Source organism: Varroa destructor, unplaced genomic scaffold (genome assembly GCF_002443255.2).
Source record: "Varroa destructor unplaced genomic scaffold, Vdes_3.0 BEIS01000002.1, whole genome shotgun sequence".
Lineage (NCBI taxonomy): Eukaryota > Metazoa > Arthropoda > Arachnida > Mesostigmata > Varroidae > Varroa > Varroa destructor.
In genome coordinates this window covers 55,464,014-55,486,494 of record NW_019211455.1, presented here as the reverse complement: position 1 = coordinate 55,486,494, position 22,481 = coordinate 55,464,014, and the positions used below count along the sequence as shown (strand labels likewise).

The following is a 22,481-nucleotide window of genomic DNA, read 5'->3' as shown; positions in this document are numbered from 1 at the left end:
AAGTGCGGGTGCTGTAATGAATCGGCTGCCGCTGTTGTTGTTTTTGCCCGCGCTGTCGGTTGGTGACGTCCTTTACCAGGACAAATAGCCGTTAGCTGGTATTCGTCAACGCATCAGCAATGGACAAGAGTAGATGGGGTAAGGAAGTAATTTTCGACTCCGGTTCGTGCAACGCACGTCCTCGTAGGACAGCGATGACAAGCCAGGAAGCAGTTTATATCATACCAAGTGTGTATTGCAACAAGCATTGCTAAGTTGCCCAGCTGACCAAAACAAACACTGGCTGACTGAGGCCATGGGATAGGATACCATCGTTTTAGGCGGGCGTCGTACGAAAAAAAAACAAATCGACAGCGCTTAACGGAGGCAAGTAACCTGGCTAGATACAGAAAAAGCGTTCACTTTGCCTTGCTGCGGCTTTTACTGTTGTCGTCGTTCGTTACCCCGGTGAAGCTTCGAATGGAAGCGCTGAACGAGAAGCGGTATATGGGGGCGATACGAAATTTGCCCCAAACTGCGCTACTGGCAAGAAGTAAAGGAAGAATAGCACTAATACATTTCTCGTTAGTTGCAATGAAATAATGATATAATTTGTCCTATTTTTATCATCGTTTTTTATAATCGTGTGGCATGCTTATTTAGAATTGTCGAGTTTGACTAGGAACAACGATAAATACGTGGTATCATCTAAACTTTTTTTATCAGTTACACGACACGGCATGAGTCTGCGATCAAATAGTGCGCATCCACCGAATCAGCCAATTTACAAAAGCTGATCCAGCAACTATACTGTTACATAGAAGATAAAGTTTCTAGATACAATGGTAAAGAAATAGCTGAATTTACCTAGAAATATCTTTACAGAAAAACTACGTATCCTATTCCTATTTCTTAAGTAGTTTTTTCCAATGCCTGCTGACCTCAGCCTAGCTACCTGAAGGTGAAAAAGGGCCTTTTAAAAGGGGCATGCTCCCTAGACCGTTCTAAGTTTGTTCTAATCGCTCGTTTGCTTTAAGATTCACGACCTGAGACTATGGAGAACTTACACGTATTGCCAACAATATTCTGATCGGACACCTCCCACTGGCTACTTCTTCCTTTTCGACGGTTAGAACCCGCCGTGTTTGGCATCAACTTCACTTCTTCATCAACCTTTCTATTGATTTGGCGTGGTGGTTGCAGCTTTCCCCTATAGACTGTTTACCTACTTCTCTTCAGAATTAGCTTCTCTCTTCAGGAATTGTAGTCGTAGCTTGGATCACACCCCTCACCATCAGCCGCAGTCACATCGACGGCAGCGGCAATCACTGGGAAATAGAACATTTTGCATCGACCTGAATTCGAAATAAATGGCGAAATCAAAAACTAGCTATGACCATTCTGAAAGCCTCCCTATTTTGCTTCCTTTATCTCTGCGTACGCCTGTATCTATCGATACTGCCTGTTGAATTACGAACGGGGTCGGAGTGTCGGGGGCATATGTGAGACTGGACACCAAGCAACGACAAAGCTCAGAAGCATAAGATAGACGCGCAGCAAAAGTGAACGTGGATCTAAGGCAACTCTTACCCCTTCGCCACCGCGATGGCATGGTCGCAGCGTACTGCAAAAGCTACTCAAGGGCACCTGTTATTCTGGCCTGGACTTCTGCTGGAAATATAGCCCATAAGGAGCACAATTGTACTATGGTTTTTACATGTATGATGTGTCTTATTGCTGCAGCCGTATCGTTTTAAAGCAAGTACGTGTCTGAGTTACCCAACCAGAATGAGGTCCTTCTGGGTCATATAGAGTTGTCTAAATCGTTGGTACCTCCATCCTAATATTGCTATACTATAATAGAAAAACAAAACAGCTGCTGAATCATATATATAATTCTGTTCCTATATATATGGGAAAGGCAATGAATGATAACATTTTCACACACTCATCAAACGAATAGATCCATAATCATGGATCTATTCGTTTGATGGATTATGATGGTGTGTGTCGTTTACGAATGTGCTCCTGTACACTGAACTGTTCTACATGATGCGAGATGTTAACGAAACCATGAAAAATCGTACCCATGTTTATGTTTGATGTGTCAAAAACGGCAAAGGCAAGACAACGCTGTAGCCAGTACGAGTGGTTTAGCCAGCCCGTAAAGTCCTTGATCACGCGCTGCTCGTTTCTGCCGTCAGACGGAGCTGTCTGTCAAAACAGCACTGCCATTGCATGTAAGCTATGTCCCACTATAAGGCTGTAAGAAGAAGCAACTCTAATTCAAGTGTATATATATATATATAGTCATTGCTATAGCTAGCAAGGGGGCACCGTCATCCATGGCCAATCCACACAGCGGAACCCCACGCACATTGCAATAGAAAAATTGCATGTATTACCTGGGAACAAACAATAGTTTCGGTGAATGCATATAGCGGTGCAGAAAAAAACGCCTATGGCGCGTGGATCTTTTGCTAAGCACTGCAGACGATACATAATCGCAGAACTATTTAAAGCGATGAGCCATTGTCAAAAGTTTCAAGTATCAGCTTTTATCACAATGTCATTATTAGGGCTACTGCATGCCCCATCCTTGTCTTCATCATTTATTGCGTCTCTGTATAAACTACAGTGATAGTTGTGCCGAGAACTTAGGCGTGGTTTTTCCAGTTTTGAAAAATTAAAAAAAAAACATCGACTTTCATTAGACTTGTGTAATTGAGCCTATAATTCCTTTTGTGTCTATGCGTACTCTACAAATGCAGCTAGTACTATAGATTTTTGAGCTCTCTACATCCGTTAAGCCCTGACAAGTGCTTCTGGTCCTCAGCTGCTCGAAACAATCAGTCGAGCGAACGGTCACGGTCAAGGATGTTATTATTCTAGGCTAGCTTGTTCATCTATCGGCCATCAGCAGCACCATTTTGATAGTAAATGGCCCTCGTAGCAGCCGCAAAAACAGACCTCGTTCAATATACTACAGGCCGGCCGACGAACCAAGTCTCGTTCGCACTCTTTATACTCGACTAGCTGTCGTCGTGCGTTCTGCGTGCGCAGCTCAGTATGTACATACTGTACTGCCGCTTCGGCGTATGTAATAGTAGCAGTTACACTTGGGTGAGCTCAAAGAAAAAGAGTGATCATTCGTTCCGTACGGTAGAGCATAGGCCCAGTGACTGACGTTAAGGCTAACGCGTACGTATAACACTACATGTGTACCTATGTATACCCATACATCGTCTTACAGAAAGCCCTTAGCCTTGTTGCCTTTGTGCGATTTCGCCATAATCGCTTCGTAACTGCAACAGCTTCGAGAACACCAAACAAGCCGATACAGGGCCTGCCATAAGGTGCACACCAGTAGGTCAACTTCATCCGCATTGCCGTAATGCTCTTAACAAAGTGATTAAGCTCTGTCTGTAGCAACATGCGTCCGAGCCAAACTTCCCTGATTGTTAGGCTGATCACTGCTTTTTTCCTTGCTGGCTTTTGTTAAAGATCAGACTTTTGTGGGAGTAGACACAAACTTGTTTTCGAAATTGTTCCGCGCATTAGCTGCCAAGTCTGTTCGTATGTGTTTGTGTCACAGAAATTACGTTTTCAGGGTGCGCTCACGTTTCTATGGCTGCGAGTCACCAGAGATATATATTGCTGTCTCATTAGGGATATTACCGCTATCTAGCCATCGAATTAACTAGATCTGACAAAGGTAGTAAATTTGTGCTGTCTCCTTTTGGCGCTCACGCATTTATACAGCGCTTTCGCGTACGCTTAATTTAATTATCCCAGTTTGGCGATGTTTCAGCTTACAGAAATGTTGATGAGACGGCCATCAACCGTGAATGAACGCAGGTCGAACGTTGGCCTGCAAAGACGAACCATTTAAGCTCGCCGTGTCTATCAGTAGTGGTCATAGGGCCGGACAAGTGAGTCACCTAAATGTGCTGATGTCTTTACCGGGATTTCTCGATGTACCTTGAGACGCTTTGAATGAAGGTTAGTACAACTGGCAACGGACAAATCTACCTAAGAGGGAGCCAAGAAGACAGGGAAGAGCGTTGAAATGCTCTAAAAGCGAGCGGTGCAACCAGACCAAGTAATTCACTTTGTTATACGAGGACGTCCGATATTTGGCAACTGATATTATTACTACTACTGTTTATGCTTCTGCTTGATTTCGGTAGACAGATAGACAGCTAACGGTAAAGGGCTAGATAACCTCAGTGTTACACGCAATGATGGAAGAATAGAGACATCTAGAAGGAGTGAAAGGAAACAGCAAGCAATTAGTGAATGTCTTATGGACTGACATTTGATGATAGAAGGACACATTGCAGAAATACGTCGAGTTTAAGGCTCATAAATGTTTTGTCGATAGTTTACAAATGGAATAAACACAGACAAAGTGATTGTAACAGCTTGCCGTTATGAAGCTAGACTTCTTGACAACGGCTTTAACACATCTAGTTTCAGCTGCACCTCTTAAGGCACTTGTCCAGATCTAGTAAACCTGGTGGCTTTTACAGCGATTGTTCACAACGATGAACCATCATTCCCTTGGTAAACTTTTCGCATCCACATCGAATGATAGGGACTTTTGAGCAGGGAGATGCTCTCTACGACAAGTCAATTCTAAGCGAGCTTGCTTGTTGAGCGAGACTAACCGGCCGGTGACCAAGGCCACACGCTCGTCACATCGATATACGGCAGATACGGTTTTATGTGCAGCTATGGCTATATGCTGTAACTATTCCCCTGTGTTTCTTCCTGGCAGGGGCGTACACGATGATTAGATGAATCATAGCTACAAGTCGGTCTGCCGCAACAGGAGCTGTGGGTTGGTAACTGCCAGCTGCCATTCTAAAATTAGCCCCTCGGGGGCCGTAGGGTAAACCAAGCGCTTTCAGCCAAGCTACAGATTCCGTTCAAGTAGAACTCAAGCGATCCAGGTCTGTTGCTTGATTTCGGCTCCTGAAGCCGCTCCAAGTGCCTGCTCTGAATATCTAGTCCAAAATCGGATTTCGATAATAAATGGGCGCGTGGCACGTGATCGTGATGAAAACCGCATCTACTTGAAGACGTCGTAGCATTCGTGCGCGACAGATACGTCTATATGTTCTTTCTAACTTAGCTGACCGTTCAGGATCCCTTCTTAGGTCGCTAGCTCCGACGCTCCCGTTCTAGGTTCTATGCACCTGTCCACTTAGCTGGCATTGAATGTCGTCCCTCTAAACACGGAAACGAATATTATGTGATAATAAAAAGCATAAAACATATCAAGTTTTGTAGTATCGAGAGGAAGGCGTGTTGTTGGCTGGCTGAATGGATCAATGTTGGGTATAAGTCGAAGTTGTCGGAAATTCTGCGCTGGCAACACTAGTTGCATGCCTGTATGGTGCAGAGAGAAGCAGCTTCAAGTTCAAAGCAGCTTAGTGGGAAATATTCTAAACATCTAATTCCCGTACTTCCGAGGTTAAGAGGAAATTTCTCAGACAATGCTTACAAGCTACAATAAACGTGAAACTCAAAACATGAATTTATGTGTTAGCAAAAGAGAAAAACATCTGATTCAGTACCCTGTACAAAAATTATTTGTTTAATCTTTTTCGGACCTCCTATTTTTAGGTTCTTATGAGCGTTCACAGTGGAGGACAACTCGTGCAATTCGTAAAACGTCTGGAAGAGGTTCGTCTTCTTGAAAGTCGCAAAAGCGCTCGGCTCCAAGACATCGACGTCGATTACTCGCGTCTGGCTGAAGCCGGTCGAGGCGGACTCAGCAGCGATCAGATCGCCGCTGTAAGTTCTTCAGCAACAACTGCCAATCCTCAACAGCAGCAGCAGCAGCAGCAGCAGCAGCAGCAGCAGCAGCAACAGCAGCAGCAACAGCAGCAGCAGCAACAGCAACAGCAAACGCAGCAACAAACTAACGGGTGGGTAATTGTACCAATTTTGACAACATTGTACTTATATAAAACCCCTATCTATACATTAAAAGCAAAAAGACTTTAATAAATCGCCCATCTTTCCGACATCCAATCACCGCGACAGTGAACACTTGATAGTAGAAACTCCATATGTGGGTTTACTTAGCGTTCAGGGACTGTGGCAATTTTATTCAGGTAACATTCTCCGCGACAAAAATCGATGATTTACGGCCGCTGATCCAAACGGCAGCCAATAAGAACTCTCCTTGGTTCTCGTTCATTTGTATTCCCTATAATTGTACGATGTTGCGGTAGAGCGATGTGTCACAATGGCCAAGTCCTCCTAGCCGATGCGATCGACAACAGATTTCACAATGCTATCGCAATTAACGTTGTCCCGTAGGCATCTGTGTTGAAGAAGACGGATGGCCTCGGTCGGTTTGTGATCAAAGAAATGGCCTTACGAGTTGCGGGTGCAAATGACATGTGTGTGTCCGACGGACGGACCTCCCTTGACCTTACCTAATGTGTTGCAGATTGATAGGCCTCAGTTAGCGTTATCCGTAAGGCCATTAAGACTGATTGTTATACATCAAAGTAACAGGAAAAGAAAAAGGGGAAAATCTATTAGAACACTTGAAGAATAAATTAAAGCAAGTCCTCTTTAGATGAATGCCAGATTAATTCGTGGAAAACATGTAGACTAAGCAAACCAAACGTTCCTGTCTGAAGATTTATTTATATTGGTAAGAAATAAATTGGCAAATTAAGGAAAACATATAGATGACAGACAACTAGAGAAACAAGCAAAATTCGTAACTCTATTTATAGAATAACCTCTAAGCCTGATAAGTAATACTATTAATAACATAACCTCAGTGACATCCTACAAGTGAGTAAAGACGGTACTTATAGTGCGTACTTCACTGGACGAAAAAAACACATGGGAGAGAATAACCCAGATGAAGCAGACAACTGAAAAGCTCTATTATACTTCAATTCTAATGCTAAATTCAAAAACCAACTGCTTTACAATGTGCAATAATAACATATCCAGACAAGGGGAAAGATATACGGATAGCATCTGCTTGCCAGCGGATTAGCGGAATTCCGGCTGAGGTAATACTGTTCATATGCTGCATTACTGGCCCATAACTCAGCCTACTTACCTCACGTTGACACCCATTAAAACTGAGAGAAACACGATAACTTTGTACCACGTTTCGCGACGTCAAGGGCACACCGGTACCGTTGATTTTAGCTCTTAGCAATTAAGGTGTCTGCAAGTGAGCTGGCTTTTGCGGACCAACTTATTTCGGTTTCATTTCTTACCGTTTGCTCAATACCATGATAACCTTCAAATTCTTTTCGGGGTCATTTTGACGTTCGCCTTCTACACATTGTACGTCCTTTTCCTGTCCCATTTTGTTAGCGTAAGGAAACCTTCATTTATAATTATTCTATCGTGCTTATTACGCGTTTGGTCTTTTTCTCTCGCTTTCTCTGCTTTCGAGTGGGACAAAGTTCAGCTTTCTTGCCTGATATCAGCCGTGGGTCCTAGCGATCTCGCACTCCTGCCCAGTGGGCCCCATATCGGTCTGGTCTTCAGCTCGGGCAAGGAACATGATCGGTTTTTCTCATAAAGAATGAGTGCGCGGGGCGCTACAGTAGAAGCAGTAGGGACTTTGTCCAACTTTTTTGCGTCCTAACGGGGTCGTCCTTCGAGAATCATCGGCACTGCTGGTTGCTATGGCTCTCCGCTGTCAAGTATTGGGCAAAATGTACAGCTAACGAAGCCTTGCCAGGACACTCGAAGGCAATCGGGTCAATCGAAGCAGTCGTGCGAAGAGAAAAGAATGGTGGAGGGTCTTAGCCGATGGAAGGGCACGACATGGTCACCAACGTGGCCAACTAACAAAGGCGAAATATGGCTCAGATATGAGCAGTAGCGGTGGAAACATTGGTAAGAAAAGCATGAACAAGGCTGCTGCAATTTCTACGAAAGACATGCGGGAGAGAAAAAGGACGAAAGGAGCTGGCAAGAAAAAATGCGTGTTTTGGCAGATATCCCCTAGTTTCGTCAGATCTGTCGCTTCGAAAAGACTGTTCATGTCCCTTGGCGTATCCCGTTCACTTTCGTTTCGTTTTTACGTTTTGTTACAACCAATGCATTCCCAGTACAGTCTAATACAAAAGAAACAATTAGAAAAGATGACTGTATCCTGTGCTAAGTGAGAGTGATACGCGTCAATGCTCTTCGGGGCAACCACGCTACCCTCATTGGTATAATAAAGAAATAGAAGCCATGTAAATACTTTGTCTCTTTCCCATAGTTTGCATGTGAGAGTATTCCTTTGACCATTGTTCTATTGATTGAGTTCGAATGAATCTTCAATCCTATGTTAGTCGTTACATATTTAACAATAATTATTTACACTTTTAGCTAAACCCTGTCATGTTTGCAAATGAGTCGCAGTCTTTTGCTATATATATGTCCTTTCTTTCCAGTCGATGATTTCGGATTCTTGTTGGCCAGTTGATAGAGCAATGTACTAGTTTTGCAATGAACTAGAAAAGTTTCGCCGTTGTTTTTTTCGTGGGCTTGTTCTACGATGATGCCTGGATGCTATCGTCGGATGCATTGATGTGTTTCTTATTCCCTTTGACAGTCCTCCAATTTTCCCTCTCCACGCGATAGCTGTCTCGTTCCCCTTTTCCACTGCATCATCATCACCCGACTCCGCTTTATATTCAGTTTCTTTTTGCTGACGGCCGTTTGCTTGCCCTATATCTATATAAAACGTCCGCTAGAATGGTCGGAACCAGCAGTAATGTGCCGTTACTGCCTGGTTGCTTGGCGGGTCCGCCACTCTCCATAACTTTCAAACGCTTCTATTACTACAGTAATGACCACGTATTCGGCTAGAACTGCGCAAAGTGTTAATAGCGTAGAAAGGTTCGGTAACCCAACAAAAGCTGTAGCGCTGATGTTCTCTGAGCGGTGGTGCCAGGTCGGCAAACAACGGCCCTCGCTAGCAGACGCCGTGCCTGGAGCAGTTCCTTTTTCGTTGCTCTTCGCTCGTCTCCAGCAACCAGCCCTCCCCCTGCTGTGTCCTTCTTGCCGCTTCTTGCGTCCGCAGTTGCAGACGACTGAATGGAAATAATAAATTTTTCGTTAGCGCAAGCTTTCAAGGAACCCGATAAGAAGCCTGGTTGTTTGGCGAAGTCGGGTAATAGTGATGCGCTTAACAGCAGCCGCGGCAGAACACGAGTAGAACTTCGGTCGTAGGTTGCGATGCGGCCACAGCAAGTTGATCGATCGCGGTAGCCACTGCAGGGAAGCGCGTCAACAGCTGCCTGTTTGTTTGCTGGCCGTTCGTTGACTGTATGTTTTAGAAGACAGAACAAAGAAGAAAGAGAAGCTTTGCGTTCGTCTGCCTGAAACAAGTTAGCAGTGAGTCGCTGTGCGGTGTGCCCGACCGAGGCATCGCCTACGACATCGACGGTACCGATAATGATGAAGTATTAGAAGAGGATCTGATCAAAAAGAAGACATTGGGAAGGTAAGCAGACGTTCCATTGAACCGAACTAGGTTATTAGTTAATAGCGAAGTCGTCGCTGGTACTGCATACAGACTGTAAGAGCAGCGGCTCTCTGGGGTGGAACACCGGCCAATCGTATGAACAAGAGCAAGCGAGAGAGTTGTGCTATTATATTATAACATCATCACAACGGGAGGGGTTTGCGGAAAGAATCATTTGCGCTCCTGTGGATTCAAGCAAGAATGAAAGAAGTGGCCGAGAACAGCGGCGGCAGTAAAACAATGACTTCGTAGAGCGTATGCCGTCATAACAACACCGGCTCTCATTTGCTTGACTCTCCTGTGGTTACGTATCGGTACGAAGAAATCGGATTGGCATCTAGGACAAGAACGCGAAATATCATCGTCATCGGGAGTTGGGTCATTGCCAGGTTTTAATGGTGTTCACCCCCATCTCCACGAAGCGTTAGGAATCTGCTGCTGAATACTGCCACCAGCCAGCATTTTTTCTGTTCCGGTGGGAAACATTAGTCCGACTTAAAACATCCCTATGTAACATAACCTTCGTGATTGTTAAATAGCATACTTGCTTCTGCAGCTGGTATTACGGCTTTTACTTCGTTCGCCGACCGCGTCCCACATCCGGTCGGACAGAAATAGGAGCTAAATTGACTATCTGTGAGAGATATTTCATCCGAAGGTTAACTCGATCGGGGTCAGTAAGAAAGTCCTTTTGCCTAGCGGCCGTTGCCGCCAAAACAACCGAACGCATCGTTTCCCTTTTTATACGTCTAGCCCTAACGCTAATAGGAGTAAAAGTAATACATTTTGAGTAGTAGCTTTTGCTTAGCAATTGCAACATTTCATCGAGCATCTTTGTGTCGAATCGCACCGGACGCTATTCGTCGGAGCATTTCCACCCGCAGCGGCTGAGGTGGCAATGGTGATAGCGGTCACTTGTTCGACACAAGATTACTATAATCGGTCAAGCAAACAGCTAATCGAAATATTATACTAACCCAACCCCTCAAAGGAACCATCATTCCGATGGGTCTTGGGGGTAGGTGAGTGGACCCAGGGCTCAATAGGCAACTGGATAGAATGAAAAAACAGGCAGCGAAACAAACAGGGAGGGAACAAGCACGAAAAGCCCTTTACCTATTACTAAATAGACGTCCAATGGTTTCAGCCACTGCATTGATAGAAACCATGACAAGTTTCGCTGCCACATAGCGGCAGCGAAACCCATCGCGCACGCCCTTCTATTCGTTGCGATTCTTGCTGGCCAGAGTACGCGCGCTGCAACGCGCCAGAGCAGCCCTGTTCCGCGCCCGGATGGACAAACATCGTCGGCTTTGACGGCACCGGCAACGTGAACGGCCTCGGCGCCGGCTTCGGAATCAGAAATATCAAAACAGCAGTCAGTCGGGCCAGGTGAGAGGAAGCAGCAAAAAGTGGCGCTGAGAAGCGGTGACTCGGTTGAGGTGCGAGCAGCTAAGCGATCGGCAAAAAGAAGCAACGGCATCACAATGCTGCTGATGCTGGCCGAAGGGATTCCCCCATCGTCGTCATGGACGTTGATGACGATGAAGTGAATGATGAAGTTGGCCGAAGCGCTGCTTTCCACTGCGGCTACGTTCGCTGCTGACTGCGACGTTGTTATAAACTGCTGGTCGGTGCAGCTTCAAACAGCGACTACACTTCGTGTCGTTTGCCTCTACAGATGAGGAAAGCAGCGGGTCTAGCGCGCCGCATCAGCGACACAAGAACCGGGCGCTGCCGGGAACCGATGACTGATTTCAGCCAGGAGGCAGCCACATCGGCAACAAAAGCAGTTACAACACAATAAAAACAAAGAAAACCGCTCTGTTAAATGAGATCTTATTGGACGGTGAGCGTAACGGGAGAATGGGGACAACATAGGGCAGCACACCGACTGCAGTTTGATTCTAGTAAAAAAAAAAACGAAGAATAATCTATCACCGAAAGAGGGAAAGGAGAAAGATAAATTATTATAGCGTTGCTGCTTACTTGGTTGGCTGGTTAGTTGGCCGGGCATTCTGTGAATAGCCATTTGCCCTCGGTGGCCTTCCGAAAGATATGATATTCCGAAAGATATTTTTATCACTTTTACTATTACTATACTGCTATCAAATAGCCATCGCCACTGTTCAAGAGCCTTATATCTATCAATCGATCTTTATCAAGCTGTATCAAATGTATGTACGTGTAAGCGTGCATCGGCTGGGTTTTCTCCACTGGCAATTGAAGAAAACAACCACTTGAAACGAGACCCTAGCTTCGTAGTTCTATGGTAAGTTTTTTTTGCATTATTGCGCTGGGGCTATGTTTCGTAATGGAATCTGGCCGTGCGTCTAGGTCTCGTTGTAGTTGAATGGACGGCGGCAGCGGCGATAGCGTTCGAGACTTTTTTGGTGTTCGCTCATTGGAGCTGTAACATATCGACGGTTGTATCGGATCTGGTCGGGTTGCGCAATGGCTGCGCAGCTATGTTCCGTAGCATCGCATCGGCTCGTGACCAGCAACCAATGAGCCACTTAATTAACTAATCAGTCAATCAATCAATCTATCAGTCAGTCAATCACTCAGGTGAAAGTTCGCAACAGAAGGGTGGAGATAATGGTAATGACCATGCTTGGTAATAGTAGGGGTAACGTCTATTATAATATGGTAGCGGCGGCCCTGTGGTCCGTGGTTCATCGAGTTGAAGTCGTTTCGCTGTACATAGGTGTTCAGGCTATCGCAGGCAACGGGAAAAAAACTGACCTGGTTACAGCATCGTTGTCCTGACCTCACTCAACTTGTGCTTTTCTTCAGCCGAAGCTATAGCTCGAAGTAAACGATGAATAAACAGGCGCATATAAACATGGCGGTAAAATCTGAAGGTACTATTGAATTGAGTTAGACCATCGAATGGATGGATGGATGAAAATGAAAGTGTTCTCGTTTAATAATGGTCCATCTCGAGCTGGATGTGTGTCATTGATTCCGATTTCACGGATTAGTTCAGCGGATCAACTCCGTAAGACTTCTGCGGACTGGGAATCGTTAGGATAAACGACTGGTTTTAGTCGCTCTTACCGCCGCTCTTTGGCCGATCTTACCGCGTTTGATCCTGTACAAAACCATCATCTTTTGCCAAGGCGTATAATTTGTCTTTGAAATACTTTTCGCTGTATAGAAGAACGAGAAAATTTGCCCCGGCATCGTGTCCTGTGTGTTGCCGTTAACCTTTATAGGAGTTGCTTAAGCTGTTACCGAGTGAATTCAATTTCGCTATCTACGTATGAACCTTGCTTCCGTTTAAAGCATGCCCGCTTGGAGCGAAATAAGGAATATATATATGCGTACATATGTGTGTCTCTATGTTATAGTTCATTGCGCAAATGTCTAACTTGAGAAGCGGTTAGCGGTAACTTGTTTCCATAGTTTTATTAAGTGTTTCTTATATTCATACGCATAATAATAGTAGTAATAGACGGGAACGTCTGCAATGTTACGTGAGCGTGAAGCCGGCTTAAGCAACGTGATAATGGCCACCGTTAGCTTGCGGAATACGGTGAGCGACTATGAATATATATATATATATATATGCAAACTGTGTTTTGCTGTTAGAAAAACATGGCAGGATCCCAATCCCGCTAAGACTGTTTCCTGGAAAGCCGCGACTAAACAAAAGGCTCTTGCTTTTCTTATCGTCCATAATATTCGGTGGAAGAGGAAACAACTAAGGGACTATCGCCCTTTTTTCAATTAATGATTGAAATATTGGCATCACTATGCCAGCCCAAAGTGGCTTGTTTCCTATGCAACGTTTGTTGTTAGTGTTGATAAAACTAATAATTGTCATAAAAGGCGTTCGGGTAGAGAACGGCAACGTCATCGTGGTAGCAAGTTACTCGATACGGACCGTAACGTATTGTGAAGGGAGCATTTAATTTTTCGTATTTGGAATTTGTCGTTGAGTCTCTGTTCTGACAGCGGAACATCAATTGGATATAGTTAGAAGGAGCCTGATGGAATACACTTTCGTGTTTCGTTTACGAAATAGACACTTCGTACTATAGACCAACTGGCAATACTTAGTAATTTGTATGTAGGTCCCTCCTTGTATTATACAATTTTACAAAATTATTTAGCCTTTGATTAGTTCTAACGTACGGTTTCCATTTTGGCTTCGCTAAGGTACAGTCTATCGTGTCAGACGGGTATGAACTCTTTTATATAAAAATGTATTATAATTTACACTCAACGACAACAAAACGCGTTGGCTGATAATAATGTTCATTTGTTTTTCCCGTGCCGTATCACATTACGGTTGAACCGCAATATCATAGAAATAGTACAGAACTCCCCAACTAAAAAGAGCTTTCAACCCAAGAACCAGCAGACGCAAAAAAAAAATATTATAGTATTAGACAGATAGAATGGAACCTATCAACGTTCTTCTATAGATCGGCTTCAATAGAATAGATACACATCTGGAAATAATACGCCATCCTTCGTAAGCTATTTTGCACGACCCTATTGAGCATTGCCCGGTATTACGACCGCCGCTTGGACAGCGGGTCATCGGGGGAGTCGTATTATAGAACCACCGTCGCCGCCTTCTTCCGCTGCTAGCACCAGAGGGGGAACAGCTACAGATACAATATTTTTCGTTACTTTTTTCCTTTCGTTATTTTTTGTGCTGCAAGTTTCGTCTACGGATGGTCAGATAGACAAATCTATAGGGCTGTTAGTCCTTGATCTGCTACCCGGCCATGTTTTTGAGCCCCTACGTCAACGTAATCAGCTCCGAGATTATTTGTCTCTTCGTACCGTTGGCTTCTAAAGCGAATTCGGCTGCTATTAAAGTGAAGCCATTTTTATTGCTGCTAACGTTAACAAAAACGACGGCAGTGAGCGAGCTAACGGTTCGCCAGTGCTCAGTACAAATTATAACGGTGTTCCGATACCAATTGCCTAGGAATACTACACATATAGTAACGGTACAGCCTTTACTACAGCTTAAATTACCTGATATAACTTGAAGTCAGTTACTGCGACCTCGCAGGCTGGTAAAATATAACACTAGGCATAGAGAAACAAGTAGTCCAGTGAGGTACTTCCAGGGAGAATTCGAGAGGTAGATATGAGAACAGAAATGAGGTGGAAAAAAGGTTCAAACAACAAGTTCATCTAACGTGCCACGTCCGCTACGGGACCACTGCTACTACTACTACGATTGTTACTAACTTCAGGCAATTACGTTAATCCCAATTACACTTATCCTCAGTCGATGTCTTCGAACGGAATGGCGTAAGAGCCATTCATATCTTAATTGTTTAACCGTATCTTAATAAACGAATAAATAATAACGTAACCGTTGCACAATAGTGCCGATGGCTATTGATAATAATGACGTATTTTGCGGCTCGGCGAGGTCTATTATGGCATGTTGACTATTTCCAGCAGATAATCTGCGGGCTTCCCGAAATCTTTTCAAACCTGGGTTTTGTCACGAACTTATCAATCCTATCGCAATGATTATATTGAAAGCGGCCCTGCGCCGATCATTTGTAAACACTTCGCCTATACAATGAAACTGTCCAATAGCTCCAATAATCCGTAAGCATTTTTGCGTTCAGGAGGATTATTCCGACTTAACGCTGGCTGTTAAAGTGTTCACAAAACGGCACTTCCTACATGGTTTCTTTAATAAGACCAGTATTACGTCAATAGTATCCGCGGGGAGGTCCAGAGATTAGGAATAAGATTTGTTGCTAATTCATGAACGCGTTAAGATCAAATATCGTTACATGACGTGCCTTTTTCCTTACAACAGCTGAAAATCTCTTACATGCGCTAACGAAATTGAACAAAATCAAAAGCTTATAGCCAAATCCGTGGCTTGTTTCTTGGTCGATGTTGGGGCCCCTGAGCGATGCCAAAACCGTTACGGTTATCGTGTTCGACTAGACCCAACGATGACGTCTACAGCAAACAACTATCGTGTCAAAGGATTAAGAAAAAATCATTCTATCCGAGAGAGTACCTGTCACCTTTAGGGCATTTATCTCCTGTTACGAGACCGACGCAGAAATTCAAATATTGGCGCGCAAACGGTCCACACTTCAGATGCCGCAGTGAAACGCTAGGTAACAATTATGGTAGATGCCATCTAGAAGCATTTAATACGTGGAATAGTGATCTTTTTTTATTAGATTGCTTGGGGAAAGGGTGCTTTCTCCTCCAAGCTGATGTCGTTGTTGAGGAATTTATCTGTCCGGTTGCTTGTGTGGGTGCCGGCAGATTGGTGGTGATAGCGCTTTCCTTTAGAGAGTGAAGATGCTGCCGTCATTAATCAAGTAATCTGGCTGTTATTAGAACAGACAAAAATATCAGATCAGTATTTGCTTCAAATCAGGGTTGTTTCCTGGAACGTTTAGAAATTTCTTGATATGTTTAATTGAGGATGTTCGAACTAAACTGATGAACCTGGCCGACGTTCAGTGCTAAGAGGCTGAAGGACCCAACGTAATCTTTGGCGTAGTCCTGTACCATTGACAACAATGATCATACATTTGTTGTGTGATTTGGAAACTTTTTTCTTCGATCATCCCATCCACAGTTAAGTTACATCATTGGAAATAGCGATTTTTAGCCGTTACATTTATCTTTAATGCGCCGATAATAATTGTCATTTCTAGCTTACTGTTATTCTTGCTATTTATAAAAATTTTGTGCTAATCCTATCCAAACGAGCAATGGATTACGAACACAGGCCACGCACCGGCCGGTCTCGATAATTTCATCTTACCACATTAATCGTCGACATTATTTACTTCGATTAGATTTAAAACCGGTGATTTTCTACTTTCTTTTGCCTTCCATTGCTGCCATGCTTGTTGTTGTTACTGCGAGTCAATAGGGTAACATAGAAATATGATGGTCTATCCAGCATCAGTCCGGAACTGCGTTCATTAGACGCTGTTTGAGAACGGCTATCTGCTGTTGTCCCAATGACGTAATGTCCAAGAGCCCCTTTTCTAGTCTCCACCGTAGTTTTGGCAATAGTTTACAGCCTTCTCAGTGGCTCCAAATCTCTGTCGGCGGGTACCGATCCGCTCCGAGGATAACGATTACCGCCGTCGCTGTTGCTGTTATTGGTGTTGATGCTGTTGGCAGGAGATTCGCCGATTCAGTAAAGATTAAATGGTCAAACGCACGATAAGTAAGCGTTTGGTGGTCTACATGTCTTTGCACTCTTTCATTCTTATGTGTACGTTCATCCATCCATCCATCCATCCATCCATCGATTGGTATATGGACGATGTCGTGTTGACATCCAACTCTCGCCTGCTGGCTGCCTTTCTATTTACTATTTTGTCTGATGTTATTCCTATGAGAGGGCCATCCATCCATTCATTCAGGCGACTGGGAAGCCGCCGGCTGATGGTCGGCACCATGCCCCGATATATAGGTACATGCGTTGTCCGTTGATACCAATTGCCGTAGCATTTGTTGCTGCTTCTTATTTTGTTTTCACCATCGATCCCAGTTCATGGAATGCGGGTTGGCCTCCCTGATCAATATGTGTTGACCAGCGGGTCTACTGTATTGGATTATGGAAATTGTATCTGATCAGAAGCTGCTTCACTGTTCCCATTAACGTGACTTTTCGAAGCCTGCTGTTATGACTGGCTAGTTCGGCCCTAGCTTAAACGTACGCCTGTGCCGTACGGTAGAGACTAAGGGGCTGATACTGGGACCAGTTGTTCGGGGTACCGCTTTCTGGTCGATAAAGACGACAAGCAAGATATGTAGGTGTAAGGAATCAGCTGGTTGATTTCGTTGCTGATTTCTTCACTAATAATTTTGTTCATATTCATTAGAAGCCGGAGTCTGTGTCGGCTGTTATGTCAGAGCAGCACAACCTCTGCTGTCATCGGCACAACTTCTGCCTGATCTATTGCTGTGACCTTTTATGCTATTGTCGTTGCTGGCTTTTCTACGCTGCTGTTGCCAAGTGTTTTGTCCTGTCGGCTAGAATGTAGCCGACTGGCTAAAACACGCACCCGACACTTCTAGTAGACTTTCCGCCCACAGACACATGTGGGGCAAACACAAGTTGGCCTCGTCGCAGTCGTCGTTCAAAGTCTTCGTTCACCGTTTGACGACCAATCACGCTGACGATCAACTGATGCTTTAAAACAACGACAGCTGCTACAAGAGTAGTAAGCGTGTGACGCTAAGGACGTCATTAGCAGCTGAAGCAATAGAGGTAGCGTTGTATATTACCGGCCTGTCTCTTTATCTTCTGTTTTTTTTTCCGTTTACTTTTCATCGCTGTCGACTGCAACAATCGCGAAGTAGTCCTGCCGCAACGACAACAATATAGTCAGCAGCAATCCCCAATGTAACACGCCAGTCGCCACTGTTGGGGTTCATATTGTCAGTTGTGTGTGAACTATAGGGATTGCGTGCGAAGGGAGGGCAATATGAATTGCGTCTTGCCATCGCTGTTGCCGTCAGTATTGTTGTTATCGTGCCTGTTTTTGTTGTCGCTGTTTTGATGGGCGGCCTTATCAGTGGTTCCGCCGTGATCCGTGCAAGGATGCTTGCCCGTCACCGCAGGAGCACCAGCAAATTGTCAATGCGAGCGATGACGCTAACTAAGCGTGATCGTCTATACCAGCGGGTGTCTGTCGCCAAGACGTATTGGCGTGGTGCCGGCATTCGTTGACTCAGTATCGCTATGGTTGCCCTTGTTGAAAAGCGGTTGCCGCTTACTAGTGGCTAGGTCACTTTCGTTGTTTATTATATCGTTGACGATACATTGCCGTGTAGTTGCTACGTTTGCCTGTTGTCCAGCCTACGCCCCCATCTCCCCTCTCTCACACACAAACAGGCACACGGGGCACATCCAGTCTTCCCAGCTCCTCCTGTCTCTTTCCAGCAAGCACCAGTTCTCTGTCGTTGTTCCTTGGGCGATAGCGAATGCAAGGGGCTACTAAAACGCCGACTTCCTCTTTATAATGCTATCATTGGCCAATTGCTAAGCTCGTGGACCTGATTTCAATAAATAGACATTACGATTGTCGTTGCATTTAGCTGCTGCTGTCGTTGTTCGGAAGGCCGCCATATCGGCTCCAGTTGTCCAGCCTGTTCACTCGCTACTGACCAACAGCCACAGCACATGTGACAATAGTCAGCTGGTACTGCTAACTTGACGGGATAACGCAATCATCATGACGAACATCGATAGATCCTGCTGGTCCTGTTGATTTAAGTCGTCGTAGGTGCAGCCGTCGCTGGCTGGTCAGTATCTATTGCAGTAGCGACACCGGTAGGTCGCGACCAGCAGGTCCACTGGCTAACGCCGGCTGACTAGCATTACACGCTAGCTGATCTTGGCGGCGGCGGCGGCGAACGGTTGACGGTAGATGAGAGTGAACGAATCGGAGGACGCGATGCTGAGATGGAATCGAATGAAGCGAATAGCGTTAGCAATCGTCACAACTGCTGCTCATTAGCGGCTCTTGTTTCCGTTGATGACAATGATGCAGTGCGTGTTGGTCGATGTCGTCTGCTATTACTTCGTTGTTTTTGTACACCGATCCTATATCTATCGGGGTATTCTCCGTCGAACTGGATTGGTCAGTGGCTATGGGCGCGGCCGCAGCAATAGCGACAGCAGCCTTCGTCACAGATGTAGCAAAAGGGCCCGTAAAAGTAGCGGATTCAGTAACGGAAGCAGCAGCAGCAGCGAACCGTCAAACTAGCTACCGATGGTAGATTAGCATCCCCGTGCAGGCGCAAGTCACAGCGTAATGCTTCGAGTTTTACCTCGTAAATCGCTGGACAAGGCTTTCCTTGTTTGTGATAAATCACTAATGTGAAGTTCATCCTTACCGGCCTATCGTAGCTACGGATAACTGGATAGGGAAGGGCGGTATAGCTCAGCTGATCACTGGCACAGCAGCATCTCCGGCCTAGATCTGAGGGTAGTGAGCTCCTTTATTGCGTCTTACAGGATTTGATCCCTCGAACCGACCTCTGAAAATTCGAATCCGCTTCACCATCCATACCGTCGTACCATTGACAGTTTCTTCGATCGCTGTTCTAGAACTCGTTCGCCGGTCGGTGGCACACATCAGCTTCTGAGAGAGTGTTACCTTCGCCACCGACTGCTCCAGCAGCCTTTGTATCTACTCTCCTATTGACCCATCGACACGTTTGTCTGTGTCGCCCGTGCGCCGGTTAGTCGATAGACATTGGCTAGAAGAACGCGACAAAAGCAAACTGCTACTGCTAAGGCTGTTAACAAGTGCTGCCGTCGCCGCAATACTACGTGTACACGTAATCGTTCGTACACAACAGCGAGACAGAGCTCAGAGCGAGGCCTAACTCTCGCCAAGGACACACGCCATTGTTGAGGAGAGTCCTCATAAAGACCAACCAGTAAACTTTCTGCGCTTGCCGAAATTGTTGGTGTCGCTCGTACTAGGACATCACGGGGCCGTACTCACTGACTCGGATATTTGTGAGAGAAATGACTAGCCAACTATCAATCCAGAAACAAAGACAAAGCGAAAATTCACAAAGGTTTAAGAGCGAAACCCGCCACTATCTATATAGAAAGACAACGACGACGAAGGTGCGACACTATGCAAAGTCGGCAACTTTCATTCTGACCAATCAGCCAGTGTATGTATTACATTACTCCATACGATTATTGTGCGATTATTAGTCTTAGGTAGCTAAACATAATAACGCTACGATTGACAGTGGTGCCAGAAAAGGCTGGGGGGTTGTTGCGACGGCAGTGATAGCTGAACGCCTAAAGAAAACTTGCCGGTTCGCTGGTGAATTAGTGTTGCGGCAGAGGGTTGCGGAGGTGGTGGCATCATAGGAAGCGTCGAAGGCGTTGCCTTAGCCAATAGTGATAGTCAAGTAGTCAGCCAGTGACGCGCGGCGTAGTTGTTGACACGCGGTTTTGATGGAAGCGGCGAGCTTGTTTCTGGTATTGCGGCTGTCGTTCGTTTGTGGGGTGGGGGTCTACTAACGCGGTGAGGGTCAGTGTGTGAGGCAAGGCCACAGAAGGGACGCTACTACAGGAGAAAGCTGGTGTTCGACCCGAACGAGACTGTTGAATAGTAGGTTTTCCCGTAGAAATCAAAATGGACTGAGACGAGAAAATTGTATTTTGTTTTATGACAGTCTGTAACAGGAACGCCAACAGTATTAGACAAAATAGACGCTTGATGCAGTGAGGTACGGCGTGGCTTTACAGATACAAATGGGGTTATCATCACAATCATTAAGGACGATGGAGGTCGACCCCGATAGTTGACTGGGTAATAAAATTGTTCTTAGACGATGGGGCAGCAGCAGCAGCAGCAGTTATAGTAGCTTCGGGTGAAAAATCGAGGCAACGTTTCCGTTAATAGAGTAATGACGTTCGCGACCTAATCGAACGCTTCCACTAAATTCTATGCTATAACGGGGACTGAATCTGTCGTCACATACATAAATGGCCGCCAACGGCTGCTGGCAATAGCAGTTCCATCATCAAATCGAAGTCATCCGGCTTCAGTATAGCGCTCGATACTATTGATATGTCAAACGGTGATGTTACCGTTGTAGTTGGTAATACACTTGCCACAAGTCAGTGAGACTAGTCGAGCGTCGCGGCCAGAGTAATGTTTAGCTGGATAGACATTTGGTGCGGGTTTGGTGTTCGCGGTACTGCCTGAGCGGGTGAGCACAAGACTTGTTTCAATTCATTTCGACATCTTTGATCCACACACTTTGCCAGTGAAAAGTAACGTTAATGTACTCTGAAGTGTTGTTCCGTGCTGTGCGTGAAGATTTTTTTCTAGGCATTTTCATCATCATTTGTCATGTAAGTAATTCCCTTGTTGGCATATTTGCATACATTGTTTAGGCAATAGCAACAGCAGCACAGGTGTTAAACATCTGAGAATCTTCTTCAATAACATTTTTCGTTTCGTAAGAATGCTCCCTGTTGTTCCGAGTCACCGCTTGGTGCTTGCAACTTATGGACGGTCGTTTCTTATAAAAAATCTTTTAATTTCATGTCTTTCTTTTCGTGTTCGCCTGTATCCCTCACCTTTTGTATAATAGGGCACCCACAACGCTATGCTATCCATTAGTTTCGTCGTCCGCTATACCGCCGACTCTTGTTTGTACCAACTGTCATATTTGTCACTGTCTTTACGTGCTTACGTGAATAGGATGTGCAGATCTAATGACTTCGCGCGAAGTTTTCGCGACGAGTACCCGCCTGCTGACCGCCAATGGCTAATCGAGTGTGGTAGAGTCGACATTCAGCCTCCTCGATCTGTGTCAACTACGGCTGTCCGTTAAACAACGAAAGCTGCTGATAATGACGCCGCTGTCGCAGTTACTGCGTTGCAATGTAAACGTCGTCACGCATCCTCTCTCTCTGCCGCGTGCCGCTAAGCCGTGCGCTATTCATACACGATTCTATAGTGCCGGTGTCGTTCGCGCTCATCTGCCCGGCAGGGATTTTCCGCCAGGAACTAAACACTTTCGTTTGATTGGACGCTCGGCCTCGCACTATCGCCTCAACGACGGCGGTAACAGCTATCATTTCCATTGCCACTACGAGCACAGATAAACGAAAAACACTGACGAACATAGATATGGGCAAATAGAAAGGGCAGCATGGCAACGATCGAGGCGACAATGGCGTCAGCAGGAGCAGGAAAAAAAAAGCATTTGAAGTGAATAGCGTTGTCTGTAGCGGTACTTCGCGGGGGAAAAGGAAAGATCGAGCGTTCGACAATGGACGCACTTGCGGACTTTTGCTGCTTTGTTTTAATTGTGGCGTTCGGTTTGGCCCTGTTGTTGTCGGTGGCGGGTTTCGGACACGGCCTGTAATGATTGCGGCAGTAAAAGGTCGCAGCGGCTTACCCGATAGTAACCTACCGATAGTAATTCGTGTGATGTGGCATCAGTGAGCGGCAAAGGCATCAGG

General features: G+C 45.4%; 1 protein-coding gene across 4 annotated transcripts in view; it reads left to right on the top strand.

Moving 5' to 3' along the window:
- The window catches only part of LOC111245820 (zinc finger protein 395-like), a 139,529-nt gene that overhangs the window by 26,554 nt on the left and 90,494 nt on the right, over positions 1 to 22,481 (top strand). For all 4 annotated transcript variants that reach the window (XM_086979803.1, XM_086979805.1, XM_022794664.2 and 1 more), the window contains one exon: positions 5,611 to 5,915. In XM_086979803.1, coding sequence (XP_086835929.1) covers positions 5,611 to 5,915 — 305 coding nt within the window. The remainder of the gene's footprint in view (positions 1 to 5,610; positions 5,916 to 22,481) is intronic.